Raw genomic sequence first — 21,414 nt, 5'->3', positions numbered from 1 at the left:
GTACATTATAAACAGATTGAATAGGTCATCAAAATAGAATGTATAATTTGAATGTAATATTTGTAGCTGTAATTTTCGTGTTCCTCTTCAGCTCGCTGCAGAAGGCATACTGCTGCTTGATGCTTGTTGGAGGGATGCTGTTTGAACCGCCGATAGGGAGGTGTGGAACAGCTCAGTCAGGTTCTCCTGTGTGCCCTCTATGGATTTCTTGACGATGACCTTGACACTTGAGCTATCTTTTCCCTCTTTCTTTTTATCCATATTCTTATCTTCTGTTACCCGCTGGGTGAAAGATACTTTTGTGGTATTGTTATATGTACTGGAGACTCTTGTCCTTGTAATGTACACACTCTACGTACATGCAGCTCTTGTTGAATAAGTTGCAGCATTCCTTCTCTAGTTCAGGATTGGCAGTCAGAGAATTGTTAAGATCCTCCTTACATTGCCAGCAGATGGAATCCTCAGCAAATCTCTGTAACCTCTATTTTTTGACAGATTGTTGCCACTTTGTGTTTTGTCTGCTGGTACTTGTTACTGACATCTTTAATCAGTGATTGTTGATACAGCAACGTCTTCCTGATTCTGGGGTTTACAGGGCAATGTGCTGTTAGCTCATTCACCTTTGACCGCGGTGAATCGGAATGCTTCTTTAAATGTTGTCTCTTTTTGATTTTTCTTTCTGTTTCCTTTGTTTGTCCAGTATTTGAAGAAGTTGTCTATTTTCTTCTTTAGCCTGTTTTTTTCTTTTCTTATTTCTTTCCTCCCTTCACATGTTGCATACAAACATAATTAATAAATTAAAGCTGCAAGCAGCGTTGGGCGGGCCCTCGCACTTGTGTGAGCCGGCCGAGTTGCATATTCTGGAGCTCTGCCGGTGCGGCTGTGAATTTGCTACGTGGTTCTGACGCTGCATGAAGGTGCTATATGTCACTTCCTGTGTCCTCTATGTGGAGCTACATAGCACTTGCTGCTATGAATATAAATCGGTTTGGCGTGTAGATGTCTGCGGGGTGGGAGAGTTATCAAGCACGTAAAGTTTGTTTCAGATGTGAGCATGTACACTGAAGTTACAACAACTTCCTGTGTCGTGGCGAAGAGTTGATCTTTGACGCCACGCCACGGACACACCCATTGACGAAAACTCACAGATAGCACAACTTTTCATCGTCAATGCCTTTAGAAGGCACAGCACAAATTTGAGGTCGATCCAACTTAATCCCTAGGAGGAGTGTGTAAATCATCCAAAAATATCCGTAAAATTCAAAATGGCTGACTTCCTGTTGGGTTTAGGGCATCGCTCAATGAGGCTATACATGTAGGTGAAACGTGCGGCGGGGGCTGCTTCGTTAAAGGTCACTTCCTGTTGCCAGCAGGTGGCGCTATGACTGTGGGTGAATGTCGGCATGTACATGTGTTCAGGGCGGGACTCTCATCCTACATGTACAGTTTGGTCCAGATGTGAGCATGTACACTGAAGTTACAACAACTTCCTGTTTCATAGCGAATCGTCGACGCCACGGACACGCCCATTGACGAAAACTCACAAATAGCACAATTTTTCTTCTTCAATGCCTTTAGAAGGTACAGCACAAATCTGAAGTCGGTCGGACTAAATCCCTAGGAGGAGTTCGTTAAAGTACAAAGTGTGTAAATCATCCAAAAATGACCATTAAATCCAAAATGGCCGACTTCCTGTTGAGTTTAGGATATGGTTTCTTGAGGCTTTTTTGTGCGTCTGGACATGATACATGTCCCCAGAAAATTTCGTGCATGTAGGTTGAACGTGGACGGGGGGCAAATTTTTTCCCATAAAATACACAATTTTTCACCACTTCTGACATGTGTGCAAAGTTTGGTGAGTTTTCGAGTATGTTTAGGCCCCCAAAGTTGAGCTTACTTTGCAGGAAAAAGAAAAAAGGGATCAATAGGGACCTCACATGGTTCGTGCTCGGACCCTAATTAGTCAGGAATGATGAGAAATGGATATGATGGACAACAGGGGAAAGGATGAAAGAGATCAGGGCTCTGTAGATTGGTAAATGGTCTTCGGAATCCAGTTGATGGCTGCCAAATGGTTAGCAGCCATCAATCAGATTCTTTTTCAGTCGAACAATCACATGCAACCTCAACAACTAATAGTACTTGTTCTCTACTTGGTTTCTACACTTTTCATTTTATAAATCTTTCTCACACTCAACCTAGAGTCTTTACTGCTCGTTGCTCTACCTTGAAGATCCTGGCTGTGGATACTGCTCTGGGGAATGATCTGGCCTTTGTGGAGCAGTGCTTACAGTCCCCAGGGCTTCTCTCCTCGCTTCTTTTGTAAGCTACTCTTGACTTTCTACACTCCTGCCGCTGTTCTCTTTCACTTAACTCACTGATTCCTTTTCTTTCCCTGTCTCTATAAGTGATATCATTAAATCAAACATTCTTTCAGAGCAATTTTCTTAACACTGAGGTGTGAAAATCTAGGCAGAACACACGTGTACACACACACACACACACACAGCTTTAACATGGACATTATCACATTAAATGCATGTGGTATAAGACTGATCAAATACAATAATTCATTTAAATTATTGGATAACTCAACCAGTGTTAAAAACACAACCCCGTTATGATCAGAGAAGTAACAGGTGTGACAGGGTTGTGATTTTTTGCTCAAGATGACCACTGCTCTTCATGTGGTGCACCACAGGAGAGCACATGGAATGCATGAGGTTAGGAAATCATGCATATTGATGAAATAGCAAAGTAATAGTTTTCTAAATGTATTTCATGTAATTGGGTGAGTCGTTTAGCTTGACAACCACAATGTCACAATGAGTGAAATAAAGTAACTTGCCTGTGTCTGCACGATGCTGCTCATTAGACTTCTATGATGTCACTTCCTGTTGTTGTTTTCACATAAGGATCAGTTCATTTTGTGTGTTTTATGATGGAAGATACTCATACATTATGTTACTCGACTGTTGTGATGCCTAAAATTGTTAAATTTTTATGAACCAAAGATGGATGTCTTAGGCCTATTTTAGGGGGGCTGAAGCCACCCTAACATGGTTCTAAGCCCCCCCAAATAATAATAAGAAAATTAATTATTAGATTAACATTTTTTTATTATAATCATTTTGTTTTACAGTGCAGACATGTACTCAACAAAGAGAAGCAATAACGTTGATAAATACTATAAAATAATACTATAGCATTTAAGTCACAGCCTCCAGAAGAACTCAGTCTGGCCAGTGAATTCCCCCCATGCAGCGTTGATGTGTGTAAAAGCTAAAGCTCGCGCTGCAGTGACAGATAGGATACCTGCTGCTCAGGTGTGTCTTTGTGCTCACACACTGTCACTAAAAATGATGCTTTTTAAGTGAATGTTCATCATTTGTTCACCTGATGCTTTTAAAGGCATCATGTAGTCTTTGTTGCAGCACTGAATTACAGTTACATAAAACAGTGTTAAAAAACATCACATCTTGTTCTCTTGATATATATATATAGGCTATACATATACAAAACATCCATGAGGAGGACCCACCCACCTTTATTTTGCTTCTAACGCCCATGTAACATTACAGTAACTTGTTCAACAGAGGAGAAATGGAAGTATTTCTGTCGCTTTTTATTTGTTAACATCTTTGCTCCTTCACTGGTTGTTGACATACAGTAAGTGTAGTTCTAATACAGTAACAAAAGATGCGAGTGCAAAGATTTTGCAGGTGCAAATTAAGCACACCCTGGGGGCTAAGCCAGGGACGTCACCAGGATTGAAAGACAGGGGGCAGGGTGTCCGCGGGGTCTTAAAAAGTCTTAAAAGGTTATAAATCAATTTTGCAAAAATTAAGGCCATTAAAAAGTATTAAAAAGTCTTCATCACCATTTAACAAGGTATTAAATTTTGAAGATTTTTTTTCAATGTGAAAATCCTGTTTTTTCAAAAGAAAATCCTGTTTTTTCAAAAGTTTGTTTGTTAAAAGTATGGGTGGCATGTGGGTTTGGCTAACGTTAGCTGGCTATTTAGCTAAATCGGTGCCTTTTATTGAAACACGTTAAACTTTTCATAAAGCCGATGCTCGTCAGTGTCACTTTTTGTGAACAGATCAATCACAGCCTGGATGGAGCGGGATTTAAAAAAGTTTGATGTGCTGCAACAAACTTTATAAATGTTGAACTCAGTGTTCTGCATAAACGGTTATGATTATTGATGAGTTAGTAGCCCACCATCAAGGTTGGAGACTATCAGGTAGCCTTGAGCATTATTCTTGCACAAAGTTAATGAATAAAAAACAACCCCAAACTGAAACAGCTGTAATTTGAATTAATATTATACTAGTGGTAAGTAATATTCTATTATATGAAATTATATTGAATATAGTAACATAATGAATATATTAATATACTAATACAGTCATTTAGACCAGTTCCTCCTCCAGGTTGTGCATGTGCTACACGGCCAACACTATTATTCATCACTCAGTTTATTCTCTTCATCTTTGTTCCCTCCTGGCCTATTTGAATTTTGTTGTATTGATCAAGTGGTGGATGAAAGTTATCACACATAGCATTGCAGGCAAGCTCACATTATCTAGTTTAAACCAACTAAAACACAAAATCACACTGTTTCACATGATTTTCTGTAATGTTGCGTACATAAACGTCATAGCTTATGTAAGACAGCTGCTTTTCCCAGGAAATCTGACCTTCACATAGAAAACTGTTGGCCCATACAGGCTGTTATAGGCAACTGAGAACGTTGGTGAATGCTTAAATTTTTAGGTGGCCTTACAACCTGATGACATATATGCAATAAATATGTTATAAATATATTTAAATTCCTTTTAAAAACCTAAATGTCCCTTTTAAAGGTGTGGCTGATTTAATCGGTTACAGCTCAAAGTGGCGCGGCAGTCATAAAATATCTTGAAAAAGTCTTGAAAAGGTCTTAAAAAGGTATTGAATTTTACTTCAAGATTCCTGTATATACCCTGGGGGGGTCTTTCAATCCTGGTGACAAAATAAAGATTTTCATGATAACTAAAAAGGATCAGTTCATTATTTCTATTTATTTATTTATGTATGGATTGCATTAGTCATATCCTAAGTTCATGAGGGACATGCCAACCATGTCAACTGAAAAAACAAGATTTGTGATATAAAGATAAAATGTATGTAATGTTTTTACACTTTATTAAGGGGATATTTCAAGTGATACAAAAAGCTTTTAAAAAAGATGTTATTGACCCAATAGATGAATTACACTTAAAAAGGTCAGAAGGACTCAAATCATGCTGGTTTTGTGCAATGACTCTGTTACCAACTGCTGCTTTAGAAGAACTCAAGACGTAGCATCGATAACTCAGGAAGTTGTGGAGATATCTACCTGCATGCTTTTAGCAGGAGAGGCTGGATTGAGTTAAAGGCACTGGAGGAGTCAAAGACCACGATCATCCCACTGTTGAACCTATTGAAAAATACCTTCAACTTCTTAACAAACTCCCAACCAGCTAGCTAGTATAGGATAACATTGCACAGCTAGCAGTAAACATGCTAGCACATTAGCTGGCTAGCAGCAGGGCTAGCTGGGTAATGCCATGGAGGCAGTCACGTGACCCTAGCTTTGAAGGCTGTAGTGGTCCCTTGAGAGCCAGTGATGGTCAGTCTTGAGACCAGGTGACCCTATGAACGAAGGCCTTTTGCACGACTGTAGCCTGATAAGCTGCGCTGGCTGCCTAAACCAGAGCCACAAAACCTCCATCTGAACACTGTGACCTCTCTGTTTCTCTTTCTCTGTCCTCTTCACAACCTCGCCCCATTTCCTCCAGTCATTTAAACACCCTCTATTCGCCTCAGTTAAGCAAACAGCAGCAGTGCTTGGGTTAGCTAATCCTGTAATGGATATCACCGGCTGATTACATTTCTGGCCAGACCAACCCTGCTAGGTTTCATCACACTGCTGCTGGAGTCAGTTTAGACATGTCTTCCTTTTTTCTTCAGCAGGAAGGCTGGGAGAGAGCAATGTGTGAACTGAACCCTACGTTCACCTTGAAGGAGGTCTGGGATCGACTGTGGGCCCTGAAAGTACACATGTTGCGAGCAGATATCTGCTGCGGAGGTAGGTAGAGAGGGAGTACAAATCTTGGGCCGTTTCACCTCTGATGCACCCACATATGATGGTACTTTGCACTACAATGCAGTGTTTTCTGTCACTTATTTGGAAGAAGCAAAACTAGAATATTCACTCTGTAAAAGTTCAAAGATAGTCATTCACATGGATTAAAAAAACAGGTAAGCAAGAAAGAAAAAATGGAAAAAAACAGAAGTGTTGCCATTAAAAGAATGGAAGGGAAGGAGAAATGAAGGAAATAAAGGAAAAGAATGGAAGAAAGAAGGAAAAGAAAGGAATAGGAAGGGGGAAAGAACGATAAAACAAATGGAGGATGGCAGGAAAGAAATGAGAGTGGTCAAAAGGAAAGGTAGAAAAGAAAATGCAGAGGAGTAAATGAAGGAAGCAAGGTAAATGCATTATGTAAATGAAAACAGAAAGATTTATTTATGCCTTTTAATAATACTTTATTTTTGATAATCATCTTATTTAATCTCCAAATGACATTCACAGTTTAGTGACTGCACATAGAAACCAACTGTGTTCAGCGCAGGTTACTCATATCACACGTCTAACAAGAAACCTTCAACGGGCTCGTTTATCCTGCTGTCCTCATCACCTGACACAACCTGCTACATCAACTGCGTACTGAACATCACGCAGGTCATGACATCCAATGAAACGCAAGTATCCTCATTCAAAAAGGCACTTCCTTTGTTTTGTAAAAGCTTGTACAGTCAGGGGAGGACATCTTCATTTTTTGCTTAACCACACGACCATCCAAAACATCTCCAAGCTGACCTGCTATCATGATGTGAATGGGCTACATATGGAGTTACACAATGATGTTACACTGAGGAGTTTGGCAACATGATCATCACATGCAGACTGGCTGTTAGTCAGACATCAGCAGTACCGTTTAGCTTCAGGGACCATTTTGCATCACCAGAACGACTCGGGACAGCAGGAGAACCAATGTAAACTCAGTTTATCCTGCTTGTTTTCTTTGTTGTTTTTTTTGTTGTTTTTTTTTACATGTAACAGTAACTCGAAACAGATCCAGTTACATGAGCTCAGGGTCCTTTATGGCCATTAATTAAAGGAACAGACTGGTGTAGTGAGATATGTTTGTTTTCTTATCCAAAGATGAGAAGATTAGCATCGGTTTCATCTCCAGGTCCAGCTAGTGTTTAGCCTAGCTTAGCAAAGAAAAGGGTGGAAACTGATAACTAGCTCCATTAAAAGATGGGAAAAATACACGTTTAAAAAATCGTTTTTAAAAAAGTGTTTAAACCAGGTAACTACGACAGGACTCAATATGTTGCATGCAGCAGTGTAGCTAGACGCAAAAAAACAAATCATTGGAGACTCCAGAATTTTGAGCTGACCTGAACGCTCTGCTTCTGGGTGAAGTGAACGTTCTTAAAGCTCCCAACATGGAATTCGGGACAGCCCAACCAGAATTTCTGGGCAAACTACTGAACTTAACACACAACTGATTTAGTTACAGTCCAGGACACACTGTTGTGTGTTACAAGCAAATAGGTTACAAGGACTGTGTTCCTGTAACATGAACCACACTGAAAGAAAGGGTTTGACAGGTGGAAGTCCAGCTTCATGAGGTATCCAGGCTCAGTTTTCCACAATACATTCTTGACATAGTTAAGGTGATGAATAATTACACTGTATCCAAATCAGCTCCATACCATTTGGCCGTTATAAAAATCAAACAAAAAAATAGCTCCAACACTAACTGCTCCTGAACACATCATTTCTTGTTTTTACAATTGTAATTTTATTCAGCAGACAAAATACGTATAAATACACAGTTGGAGTAAGACAGAGTAAGGGGCTAGGCTTGCAGTTTCCCCCTGGTTCTATTCTTTGTGCTAAGCTACGATAAGCCCATCCTGGGTCCACTGGAGATTCACTTGACTCTGGGTGAGACTGGACTGTTTCTTTGTTGGCGTACACTCCGAATTAGTCTGATAGGGGCCCATAAGCAAAAATGAGCTGATCAGCCGCCCCCCCACCCCCCAAGTTAGCTTGTGATCATTGACTACACACAGATTTAATAAAAAAATAAATCCCCTGTAAGCACCTTAGCAATGGAAATATTACAGGTAACAATGCAGGAGCCACTTTCATGGCCTTATCAGAGTATATTCAGTGTACATTAGGTGTCCATGTAGCCAAACCAATTTATTGCCACATAGTGATGCTGGGGCCTTTGGAGCCCTGGTCCGCTCCAATTGGCCCAGTTGATAATCCAGCCACGCGTACACTAGATTTTAGTTCAGGTTACATGCTTGACACAAATTGTTAATCATGTAACAGCAAGGGAAAATGATCCTTCCAACTATGGAGTTATAAGCCATGATAAGCACCTATGTGACCCTGGAATGACTGTGCTGACATGCACACCAACGGTACTTCGTTTGGGGGAATATTCCAGGATTTCCATTATTAACATGGTACATTGAGGCATGCATTCATTAAAAATTGAAGGAGAATTTAATTTTAAGCTAAACTTTGAATTCTGAAAAAGACGTCCTTGATCTTTAAGCCACTAGAACCACATTTGCTAAAGACAAACAGAACACTGTGTGCATGTTAACACATTCAGCAGCAACCTATCACACACTGTTCACCTCAGTTGCCCGTCTCCTCTCATATACAATTTAAAAATACAAGAATAAGAAAAATACTCTCCATATTTTACACATATTATAAAATTTTCTCTTACATAAAAACTTCTCCCAGGTAATGAAAATCTCCCTCGTTTCATAATCTCACATTTACATTTTACAGTAACATACATTAAAATGAAAATGGACTGTGTGTGTGTGTGTGTGTGTGTGTGTGTGTGTGCATTAAGCAGTTGTTGACATCAAACACAATATTCTGGTCAGGTGCACTTGATTTATCTTTCCTGGCTCTTGAACAGCATCAGTGGACTTGGATGACATATTAGGCACCCCTAATGCCTTCCTTAAAACTCCTCCAGATAGTTGCTAGTAGCATTTTAACAAGCAACATGATCAGAAAGGCTGTGTGTAAAACCTGCTGACCAAAGTGGAGAAAACTTGGATTAGTGCTTAAAGGTTTCATTTCTAAAACTCAGTACCATGTTTTAACGATAATCAGCAGCCAGGGATTGACTGGAGAAGCTACAGCTGCTTCTGGCTCCATGGCGGCTCTGCCTTTATTCAACTGAATTTTGGCACGTCAGGAGACAGTTACATTTGGCTGTTCTATACACACAGACCAGTGCTGGGATCAGTTGTGGTGTAGGACTGCTACAGGAAAACACAAAGCCCAAGCAAACCAAACTTTAAATTGGTAAGTCTTCTGTGTAACTGTATGGTTTAGCTGTGAAACGTAAGGAATGGGTGACAATGAGGAATTGTGTGGAAAAGTGTGACAGCTGTCTCATATAAACGGGTCCAACAAGGATTGAACGTGTGTCCGCTAGACCAGCGCACACATCCCCTGTCAGAAAGAGATATTAGACAAACCGCTTTATCTTTGCGGGAGCTTTAAGCTTCGTGCTTCGTGATCCTTTGAAAAGGTCATGGCTCTCATGGAAATCAATTCTTTCTTTTTTCCGGTAAGAGTTCAACTCGATTACCTCTCGGTGTTAACAGCTGGCTCACAAACTGCTTCACTCACAAATGGCAACTATTTACCATAATAGTTGCTTTTAACCAGTTAAAATCACATTTCTTTCAGTGCATTGAATGGCTCTTATGTCTATATGGTTTGCTTGACTTGTGTTCAACATGGAGCATAAACTGCGTTTTCCTCTGCCTTCTCCAGGGCACAGTGACTGTTCTGAGCAGGATTACATCAACACGGCACTGAAGGAGCATTGACACTGTCAGAGGACACTAACACAAGCACACTTAGGGTGTTATGACTTGTTTAATTTCTGATGAATCTTAATCTATTGCATCCAGTATAAATGCAGTTGGGGCAGGCTGGCATCACCCAAGGCCAAGCTGGCGGAGAGGATGCACGTCTTCTGTTGGACGTCATGTAGCTGATATTATTTTGTAAACATTATTGTGACATTGATTCCATTTGACAGTCAGACCAAAAATATTTTGGTGTAATTGGAAGCAGAATGTGAGATAGAGGAGTCAGTAAAGAAAGAGCGCAGTGTGTGACTGAGTCAGCCAACATTTCTGACTGTAAGGCAATACCCCCAGAGCTCCAACAACAAAGACTGGACTCACACACACAGGTTCATATGACCCAGATAACAGGGCCTCTGTGTCCCATACTGCACTGCTCTCAGTCTGAAGGTCCTTATTCTGGCCCTACTCCCTGATGTTTAACAGTGTGTTTGTGTGCATATGTATGTGTATATGTGATTAGAGCAAGTTCGGTAGGAAGGGAGGCTGGTGTCTCTGCTTCTTTATATATATTAGTGTGTAAATCATGAAGAATACTCACTGTGTACCTGCATCAGCCATGTGACATAGCTTTCCATCTCCCCCTGCCCCTTTGTCTGAATAACAGCTGCTGAAATTGTTGTGCAATGCCAAAGCTGTCTAATAATATAGTCAACTGACCACCTTTTTTTAATAATGTAAAAACATGTATATCCAATGTATATTTCATTTTAAATTAAACTAATGAGATGAATCAACATTATTGTCTGATAATTGATTAAGTTAATTACAAGAAATTTAAAAAGCAAATAAAAAAATGGCTAATACCTCTCACTTTAACTGGTTCAGCCACATAACGTTTCCTTCTCTCTGTTCTGCTGTCCTGTACATAAGTTGGATTTTTGGGATTTCTAACACAAATCAGGGCACTATTTCGGTGTTGCAAGTAAAACGACCGGTGCAAAGTGGTACAGCACAGACTGTGGGAGTCTTCACTTGCTGTTTAGGTGACTGAAGGTGATTATAGAGCAGAGGCTGTGGTGATTCATTAATATGCTCTCTGCCAATCACAAGAATAAAAAGTTTAAAACAGTTGGAGCTGCTTGCACTGGTTGTAGTGCTGCCACGGAAATAGAGCCCTTATTTCATTGTCTTGTTGTACTGCAGTTAACGGGGATGTTTGTGATTGCTGTTTCTGCTTGTTTGTTGGTTTTGTTATACTTCACCAGCAATTTTGGGATAGAGATGATTTCTTAAGTATGCTGACATCAAACTGACTCATGGCCTTTACAAGAGCATTTTCAATTATTTCTCAAAGTTGTTGTCCACACTGATCAGTTAACACATTATGGCATTTCAATCATTTCTCTGGGGTGAATATAAACCTTTTTTTTACGTACAGAACCTGATATTTCAGCTCTGTACATTAGCAAAAGTCAGTGTTGTTTTACCTGTAGATTGTGAAAGCCCATAATCCACCAAGGCTGGCAAGGGGTAAGAAGCTAGCAGAACCCGCTGTCCTGTATCTCTGCGGTGCTGTCAGTGTCAAACACTCAGAGTCAGTCCACTTTACAAGAGGAACTATCAGAGAACCAACAGCAAGAACCTTTAAAAGAAAAGGTGCTGCTGAGTCTGGCTGACGGAAGCACAGCCATCTGTAATTGTCATGGTTACAGCACTCTGTGGTTATATTTCATTGTTCTGACTGTTACAGTGTAGCTGTCAGTGTTGCCGTGGTTACAATGTTATTATGTTGCCATCTTCTCTCATGCTGTCTTGACTGCTACTAGACGTGTGGGCAGGGTTTCCGTTGTGATTGGACATCATCATGGAGCTGTCACTCAGGGATGCCCCAACGCTATTGGGCAATGACACACTCTGTGGGAGGGGCCTAACCACAGTGGAGTTGTGCGGCCTGTTGCTAGGTGAGTCTCTGTTGAGGTTGGTATTGTTGCTGTTGGTTACCCGGTGGGAGTCGAAGGGTGTCAGACAGTCATTCTCCAGAATGAGGTCGCCATCGTCATCTTCATCGTCACTGTCGCCCTCTGCAATGCTGTTGCTGTGGTAACAACAGACAAGAGAGCAAATAATGATTATAGAATTAATCTAGAAATGCACTGACAGAGAAATGCTAACCTTCTGTTGAACCTTCATTTATCTGTTTTTGTCCACTTTGTTCATCTGATGAACTTGAGTCCAGTATTCTCTCTCTGTTAGCTCTGTTTTAGTCTCCACCAGCTCCTGAGGGAAACATCTGGCTCTTTAGCTGCAAAAGGCTCCACTGTTCACCAGTTCGTCTCTAACTGTGTCTGTCTGCTGTTTGCTGCTGAGCAGGTCGTGGCGGAGGCTTTATCAGAGCTTTGTCAGGGAAAACATCTGCCTGCTGCCGCGGCCATCACTGCGATGAGACGGAACCACAACAATAAAGTTGTTGCCTTAAAAACCAAAATAATGTGCAGGGAGAGGCTTACAGTAAAATCTCATAGAGCTGAGGGGAACTGCAGAGTTGGTGATAATTCTGTTTGGTGTATGGTTGATTAATGCTGGTTTTCTGTTGAAGTCCTGAAGCTACATTATATTGCCACAGTTTGAACTGATGTATGTGCAAACTTTTCATCGTGTTCAAGGACAAATTGCTGGAATTTTTCATTTCTTTCTGCACTAAAGATATGAAATATAAAAAGGTAAGTGAGGTTTTAGCCACTACAAGAAAAGTGAAAACACTGTTTGGTTGTCATAAGCCAGACCGTATTTAGTTGTATCACCGCTTTGAAAACATGAATAATTGCTTATGAACTCAAAGTCTGATACTAATGAATCTTGTCCCATCTGTTTGGGACAGACAGGGGGGCTTTGGTTCATCACTGACATCACAACAGATCATGGGGTGTCACAGTGAAGATGTTTACATTTACGCTTGTAATTCTTTAACCAGGAAAGGCTTTTAAAAAATGTGAATTTAAATGTTCTTGTAGACATATTATTTTAGGGCTGCTGTCATCATGTTCGATTACATAACCACAAAATGGGTGCAATTTAATAAAACATAAAAAAGGTGTGTGTGATGCTGTCTTCTCTGTGTGCGCTGCAGTCTGCTCATTATCTCCGCCCACACGGGCTCTCGCATGTGGCTCTACAGACATATGGGCCTACTGTGCAATCAGAAAAATGATTCATGGGCAGTGTGCAAGTCATTTTTAAGACAACAACCTACAGTAACCCCCGCCCCACCGATAATCATTCAAAACATAGTCGGACTCGCCTCCGGAGCACCGAGAGAAATTCCGGTGACAGAGACAGGGAGACTGCAGACGAAGCGGTCAGACAGAAGAAAAGTGGGAGAAGATAAGGAAGGTTTGAGTATGGTTCGCCGGCCATTTAACGTTAGCTGTATCTGTTTTGTTGTTCAACATGTTTTCACAGAGCCGACGTCCTTGCCAGTGACTTTTCGTCAGCTGACCAATCACAGCCTGGATGGAGAGGGACATTAAAAAAAGTTTCATGTGCTACAGCAAATCATTAAATGTTGAACAATATGGTTATTGACAAGGTAGTTCATTGCATTAATAAATAGAAACATATGTAGAGCCTTTTTCTTGCACGTGGATTTAATAAATAAAAACAACCCACAGAAATGAAACAGCTGTAACTGGATTTAATATTCAACTAGTGCTAAAATAGTACACTATTATATGAAATTCGAATGAATGTAGTATTCAATATATTATTGTTATACTAACAGTGTACTATTAACTAAACATTATACTCTTTATTTGATACACATCCAGTTCCTCCTCCAGGTTGTGGATAGAGACTCTGCATTAGACAGATGTACATGAAGCCAGTGTGCCAATATGTGCTGCTTCAAGCCGCCTCTTTCTGACAGCAAGCTGCTCCCCTTTACATCTGTTTTACTGTTATTGTTAGAAATATTGTTTATTGTTAACTTGTAAGTCCTTGTTTTGTGGATTTTCTTGGCATGAATGAGCACAAAGCTGGCGCATAAAATCAGCAGCTTCAGTCTAAGTCCCTCTGTCCAGTCCATGTCATACCTTGCAGTAATGGGGTTGCTCTGAGAGGCGGGGCTTGGTGAGTCATGTGACAGAGCGGAGCTCGTAGATCCAGCTGAGCCCACAGAACCAGAGTTGCCTACTGAAGTTTTACTCCCACGATGCACCACATTGTTCCTCTGGTTAGCCGGTTTGACAGTCACTATGAGGTTGTGACTGTTGGCCACCATCATGTCCGTAACCTGAAATGACAGATATACCAATCAGACATGTCTCCAAAGTTCCAAGGCAAATGTTCTTAAAATATATTTACAGCAGTGGGACAAAACATTTGGTCAATGATCTGTTTGTTTGTCGATTTACCATAAAATAATGCCCAGAATTAAGAACACTTTGTTAGTTAGTTGCTAGTTTCACAATAAAAGAAACCCTGCCAAAAACAAGAAAAACATCCTCCTTACTATGTGTGAGATCCCTGAAATGATCAATGATATTGATATGAATACTGACAGGTTAATGCATTTGGTTAATAGGGCTATCCCCGACTAAGGATTTACTTTGTAGAATCAGATTTGTCAAGTGTTGCCTAGGTAAGCCAGGTAGCCAAGGTAGCTCCGCTTTAATCTTGAGAAGCTGCATAGCTTTATCGCGGTTCTTCGCGGGTCTATTTGAAGTAACTAATATTATATCGTTTAAAAACGATATAATATTCTTTGTGTGGTCCATCGATGGTGATAAATGATCCGAAAGTCCCGCGAGGTGCGGACAACTCAGCACAACACCAAGGTGTGCTGTCTCTCAACCTGACCACACACACTTGCATTGGCTACGTAATACACATACATAGCTACGCCCACACATGTGCTCTGACACCCCTTTCCTTAAGGGTTAGGGTTATAATTTTGGATTTTGTTCACGCACTTTAACCACTTGACGCCTGAATTTTATTACAAAAAAAAATTTGATTTGTGTTTTTACTTGCTTTCTAGCTGATGTTAAATTAAGTGAAGATTGTTAATTTGTCTATAGAACATAGAAAAGATATCAATTCAGGTATGATGTAGGTATGATGCAAATTAGTGCCAACAGGCATAAACGAGAAACCAGGGCTTGCAAAAGGTTCCTAGCTACGTATGGAATATGCACAAACAGGCATTGGGGAATACAAACGCTATCTCAGCTGCAGTCTGAAAGGAAGAGGTGTGATGCGAATTCGCGACAATCTGCGTTAAGGGGTTAAAAATAATTATTAAAAGCATCTTTCTTTTCACATTTTTATTTCCATCATTATATGTTGATATTTACATCATAATAGGCTGTATATTAACTTACTGGGAGGTAGTTCTGTGTAAAATCAGACTTTGAGCACCCCCATATCGCAAAAATGGTATGATCCTCGTTTCATCCGCCCATCGAAGCATCAAATCTTTGACTATTCGGGGTCAGCCCTAATGATTAATAATATTACAGTGTAACAGTACATAGTATATTTTGGCTTTTGCCACAAAAAAAAGATGATGATGAAAAATGTACACATAATTGGTTGAGCCAGTTTTGAGTGAACTCTAGTAGTACCGTCTCCAAGAAGGTTCATTTTGGACCCTGTATTTACCTGATCTAAAGATTTCCCTGCTACATCGATGCCGTTGACCTCGAGGATCTCATCATTAACTCCCAGCAGCCCTGTGCTTTCTGCTAGCCCGCCACGTACCAGACGGGATATGAACACCCCTGGAACCTACAGGAGGACAGAGGAGAAGGAAAAAGAGAAGATCAAATGTCAAATGTTACACAACATGTTTCACAACCTGAGAACCTAGATTTCATATTACCAAATCTACAACACATACAGCAGACAACATGTCCAAATCTTTTCTATATTATTATATTAATAAGCTCCTTTTCTGGCATTGGCTTTGTACACAACTGCAGAAACATTAACTGTGTCATTTCAAAAATGTTTGTAGTCCTCATATTAAAAACAATGATAAATTACAATATGATAGGAATGAGTTGGTCTGTCCTTATGTACCTGCATGTCTTTATGTGCCAGAGGGACTCGTGTAGGTGTGGGTAGCGTTTATGTCTGTGTGCTACTGTATGCTTCTATGTTGTTCTTTTGAAATTGTGCCTAATAATATCCACAATGTTGCCCTGTTTACTACATATTTCTGTTAACATTTTTATCCCCCATTTTATTGCTGTGTTGTATGCTTCTGTGCTGCATGTATTAATTACCTAGCAATGTAGCATTATTATTGTTATGTCTTGTTTGATATATTTACTAACATTAATAATCATTTGTATTACTATCCTGCATGCTTTTAACTATTACAACAATTTTTCAAATGTAAATATTGTATTCTTTGTTTATCACATCTGTACAGGGAGTAGAGATGAAAAATAACCTTATTATGGGTTTATTGATACTGTATGCACCCTGTTAAATAACCCAATAAAATAAAAAATAAATTTAGCTTCTCCTTCAGTATTTTCACATCAGTTGAGTCTCTTTTAAAGACATCAAAATTAAAAATCAAGTAATCAAACGTCACACCGGGAAAGTGCTATCAAAACAAATGAAATATACAGTGTGAACACACATTGCAGAGAACAGAATAAACACAAAAAAGCCAAACTGCTACTCCTCCAAATTTAGGATTCTCTAACTTCAACAGTCATGAATGTGTGCCACTCCCACTATGATACCTGGTCACATGTGCTCTCCAGTGAATAATGCTCTGTAATGAGGTGCATTAACACAACTTGGCCTGTACAATGATTATTATGTTGTATACAGCTCAAAAGTGTATGCTCCATGCTTTGTAATATCTCAATTTTATGTTTACATAGCCAATGCGAGTGTGACATCAAAACATGTCCATAAACTCTCTCCATGTTTGGTCATTAGTTATCTGGTACACACAAATTAATTGCTTGAGATTGCATCTAATGAAGGCAGCAAAGGCAGAGGAACTCTCTGAATCCTTTCTTAATCATCATCCTGACCTTCTTACCCAGTTACTAAGTTTGGCTGAATGGCCTGCTCTATGTTGAGTCTCTGAGTTTCTATTTCACAAAGACTGGTGCGCACTGTGAGAGAATTTAACCTTCCCATCATAACATTCTATAATTACTTAACAAATGCAGTCTTAAAATATGTATTATTGTCAGGATGAGAAGAGAAGCTGAGACATATTTCAGAAATGTAACTGGCAGCATAATCAGGAGTGCAGGAGGTGGTTTCATTTGAGGTGTAGGTAAGATAAAATCTGTGTTTATTTAATCTGAGGGAACAGTATGAAAAACAAAGTGATCAGTCTTTCTAACAGAACTTTGTATTAAGTTCTCACAGCTGACATTAAATGATTCAGTACTGACATTAGTGGCATGATTCATGCCGCTAAGACCAATACATATGCTGGCCTTCCCTTTTCTCCCTCTCTCTTCTCTCAGAGTGAATCTTTTCAGAGAAAATGAAGGTGTCCTACTGGCCCAAAATAACAATGTTGTCAGCTTGAAAGGTGTGAAGTTATCTAGAATGGTAAGTAGGTTAAAATGAAATCCTTTATCTCACCTTCTCCACGCCCTGTGGTGTCACCCGCATGCTCACCCCATCACGGATGTAGAAGCCCAGTGGTTTGTGGGTACCGTGCTTGTGGAGTCGTACACGTCGGTGTGTCTCGGGTAAGATGTCCACGTCAATGATAGATGAGATCTGTCTGAAGTTCTGCGGCATGCCAATCATAAGGCCCGGTTTGTTCTTTGAGTGGGTGGAGCCTGAGCCAGTGGTGCGCAGTCCTGTTAAGCCCAGCCCCTTTTTACGCCTCTGAAGCGAGTTGGTGGCAAAAACTACAGGTTCATCCTCTAAAAAAGACACACAGAAGGATAGAGAGAACAGTTAATTATTTATGTATTTATTCTAAAGGAATATTTCAACAATCTGATGACTGACTTAGATGTGGAAGCAACAGAAATGTGGGCATAAAAATTATCCTTGTGTCCCTGATAGATCATGGACTCCTTACTAATACTTCAGCATTCAGTACACACAGCTTTATGCAGTTTTGTTACCATAATATACCAGACGTATGGGCACTGTTCTATTTATACTGAGGGAACATGGAGCTGTTTTGAGTTTGAAAAGGGACTATCGAGCCGCACATGAATTAAGTCCAATGGTGTATAGTTAATATAGTTTTTTAGTTTAGTGGCATGTGTGGAGTTAACACCTCTGACACTGGAAGCCAAGAGTGGACTGGGAGTATTTTTCCCGGTGGGCCGCTGGACAATTGGGCCAATAACCCACATAGTATTAAAACAGAGACACAAACTGTAGTTGAAAAACCATTGGTATGTGCCTTGATCGCCTAGCCAAAAGTGTGTGGTTACTAGCCCAGATGTGAGTGGGGCGGGGCTGTTTTCATATGATTGGCTATGTCAATCAATCACACACTCTACTTCAGAACATAATGAAAAGCTTGAAATGTGGGCCTGGTTATGTGTGCTTCAAAAATCGTGGATAAAAACAACCACAAACAACACAAAGGTGGTGCTGAAGGGTTGAGGGAGAAAAAACCGTTGCTTGAGGCAGGTGCAGCCAAGTGCCTCAAAATGAGAGCCTTTTCTTTTGGTGCTGCTGCTACTTCTACTGCAGAGACAGCAGTGAGTATGCTGGCGGCCCCAGTACGAACACTGACACGGTGAACATGAGACGGGCAGAGGAGATGACAGCAGAGTATGACTGATGAAGCCATGGCTTATTTGGCTAGCTTGCTATTTATCTAAGGTGATATCTGTTGCAACCGAGGTAGCTAACAGTTACACAGGTATCAATGAGATTAACGTGATGGCTTACTGTTTTTTTGTTTGATTAGCTTAGACACTAACCACAAGTCAGATATGTTTCTGGGTAAATAAAACATAAACCACAGAAATGATAAATGTTGGTCTTCAAACTGCTGTAGCCACTGTCTAGGTGAAATTATCATTTCTACGACTGTTGCTTACCTTGTCTGATGTTAAAGTTGGCCCCTGACTAGTACTACTAGCAGGTAACTAGTATACTAAGAAAGTTATATTTATATCCTAACATTTTGTACTAATATCAATCCTACCATTTTAATATTTTACTGATAGCGTTATGTTTTTGTGGTATAGTAATCCTTATAATAATTATAATGCAAGTCACGAGCTTGAGAGTTTGTGTATTGGTCATTTTTTTTGGCGCAGAAAAAAATTATTGTCCATATCATTTACATATATTATAATTATCATTTACATATATTATAAAAAAATTCTCAATAATACAGGAATCAATGTCTCTAAAGGCAATAAAACCCCTCTACAAATACTTTGTCCAGAGTAGGCTAACCAGGGACAAATTCCCGGGAAGATTCTTGCCCCAGTCCGCCCCTACTGGAAGCCGAAGGAATTCCGTCTTGGATTCATATTCATTCATAACGACGTATTTTAGCTGCCTATGCCTACCATAATACAAAGTAGCTGAAACATGCAGATATTGTAGTAATAATGAAATGGAAACACTGGTAGTAGACTTTCACTAAAATCCAGATTTGACAGAAAATCTACTTTGTGTTTGGCGAGTAGGTTGTGGGAACCAACAGCAGCAGCAGTGGTGACCCCTGGCAGTCATGCACATAGATGTGTGGGAGAGAAAACCAGGGTTATTCACATACTTGCAGAGTACCATCACAGGTTTATCTAAATAATCTAATCAAGTGGAACAGTGTATCTGAATCTTTTTCTTCATTTATTTTAGAGGAACATTAATACAATTCAGTCCAAAAATATTATTCTCTGTGTTAAATTTCATATCTGGATCCATTACTCTGACTGTGTGTGCAAGGAGAATTTATAAATATTTGGATTACAATATTGACATCATTTTCTAATTCCACACTTCACTGTGTGCATATATCTCTGTCCTTTTTTTGATTTCGTTTATTTTGCCATATATTTCTCTATGCAGCTTCAATAATGAGATGACCAGATAATAAATGCACATTACTACTACTACTGATTCCACTCCTGAAAACCACTTTGGTTACTGGCTACTTCTCAAACTTCAGTACAACTACACGTATTACTACTATTAGTAGCCATGTTTCCCACAGGATATTGTGAGACTGCGGTGGGTGGACTTCTGACCTTCTAGGGGGGTCCTGGCGCATGCATCCCAGGAAGAAAATGTACATGTATGTATTTTCACATTACACTCAGACATTAGCAAGAAAAAAGTGAAACAAATATTCTCATTGATGAAGTGCCAGGTCCTGAAGTAATCCTTCACATTTTTGTGAGGGATCGCACTGTGCCATAAAAAATAACAATGACAAAATACCACTGGTTAAACAGCTTTACAGTGAAGGGATTTGAATTGTGATTTGTTCATCTCCCCAAAGTCAGGGTAAAGCCACTAACCAGCTGTAGAGGAGGGTAGTTTTAGGATTGCATCTTTATCGTATCCACATTCTTATTGGTCCAGCTCTTTAGTAATATTCGGACCATTTCCTTTTCCATTACTAAAAACTTTAAAAAGGCGAAACGTCTTCAAGTATCTTCAACCATGTCCAGGTACCCATGATTTTAACCTTGGATAACTATGACCAGGGTTCTGGGTCAAATTAAAAGTCCACCAATGAGGAGAATGATCATTCTGTCTAACCCACTGGAAGGCTTTTAATGTTGAGCATCGCTGCAGGTTATGTTAAAAGAAAAACTCTGTTTTATATAAAGGCCTGGTTCTCTCTGAAGCTGAGGTAAATACAGGCCAGTGTTTGAGTATTTGTGGCATTCAAATGGCTTACTGGCAAATGATCCAATGTATTGGATATTACGCTATTATGTTAGGAACTGAAAGCATTTAATCATATTTCAACAACTACATTAGAATGTGATATTTATTGTCAAATCCACATGTGTGTATCCCACTGACCGTACCACCCATCCCCAGGCTGAGACTTTAACTAAGACTGCAGCCCTCACTTACTTCCCTGATTGATTAAAGATTTATATGAAAAGATTGTAGAAGCCTCTGTGTCCGCAAGCTGTGGAGGGTCAGGGTCTCGGGTGAGACTCTGAAGCAGATTAAACACTGACAGATTTAATCTCAACCTATAATCCCATACTTGTTGTTTAGCAGCAGATGATTCTTTTTTCCTCCTTCTTTGTGGTATTAGCTGCCTCCATAAGTGTGTGTACATGTATGCACACCACATGAGATGACCATTTACTGTACTCTGAGAGCATCTTTAAGCGCTGCTGTGTATTGAATAGGCAGGATGACAGGGGTCGGATTGAAAGGTTTAAAGGGCTATTCCATTCCAGATGTGACTCAGATGTGATCCCTTCAGCCACTGATTTCTGGCTGTCAGGACAT

At 39.9% G+C, this 21,414-nt stretch overlaps 1 protein-coding gene across 1 annotated transcript in view; it reads right to left on the bottom strand.

Moving 5' to 3' along the window:
- Positions 1–6,556: 6,556 nt before the first annotated feature.
- The window catches only part of pard6a (par-6 family cell polarity regulator alpha), a 40,797-nt gene continuing 25,939 nt past the window's right edge, over positions 6,557–21,414 (bottom strand). The window contains exons 3-6 of the mRNA XM_038706222.1: positions 17,590–17,879; positions 15,625–15,750; positions 14,055–14,254; positions 6,557–12,061 (exon numbers count right to left, since the gene is read on the bottom strand). Coding sequence (XP_038562150.1) covers positions 11,740–12,061; positions 14,055–14,254; positions 15,625–15,750; positions 17,590–17,879 — 938 coding nt within the window. The 3' untranslated portion in view covers positions 6,557–11,739. The remainder of the gene's footprint in view (positions 12,062–14,054; positions 14,255–15,624; positions 15,751–17,589; positions 17,880–21,414) is intronic.

This window comes from Micropterus salmoides, unplaced genomic scaffold (assembly GCF_014851395.1).
Source record: "Micropterus salmoides isolate LMB-PRFRI ecotype aquatic unplaced genomic scaffold, ASM1485139v1 Ms_hic_scaffold_8, whole genome shotgun sequence".
NCBI lineage: Eukaryota > Metazoa > Chordata > Actinopteri > Centrarchiformes > Centrarchidae > Micropterus > Micropterus salmoides.
Note: the sequence above shows the minus strand (reverse complement) of the source record. Positions and strands in the feature narration are given on the sequence as shown.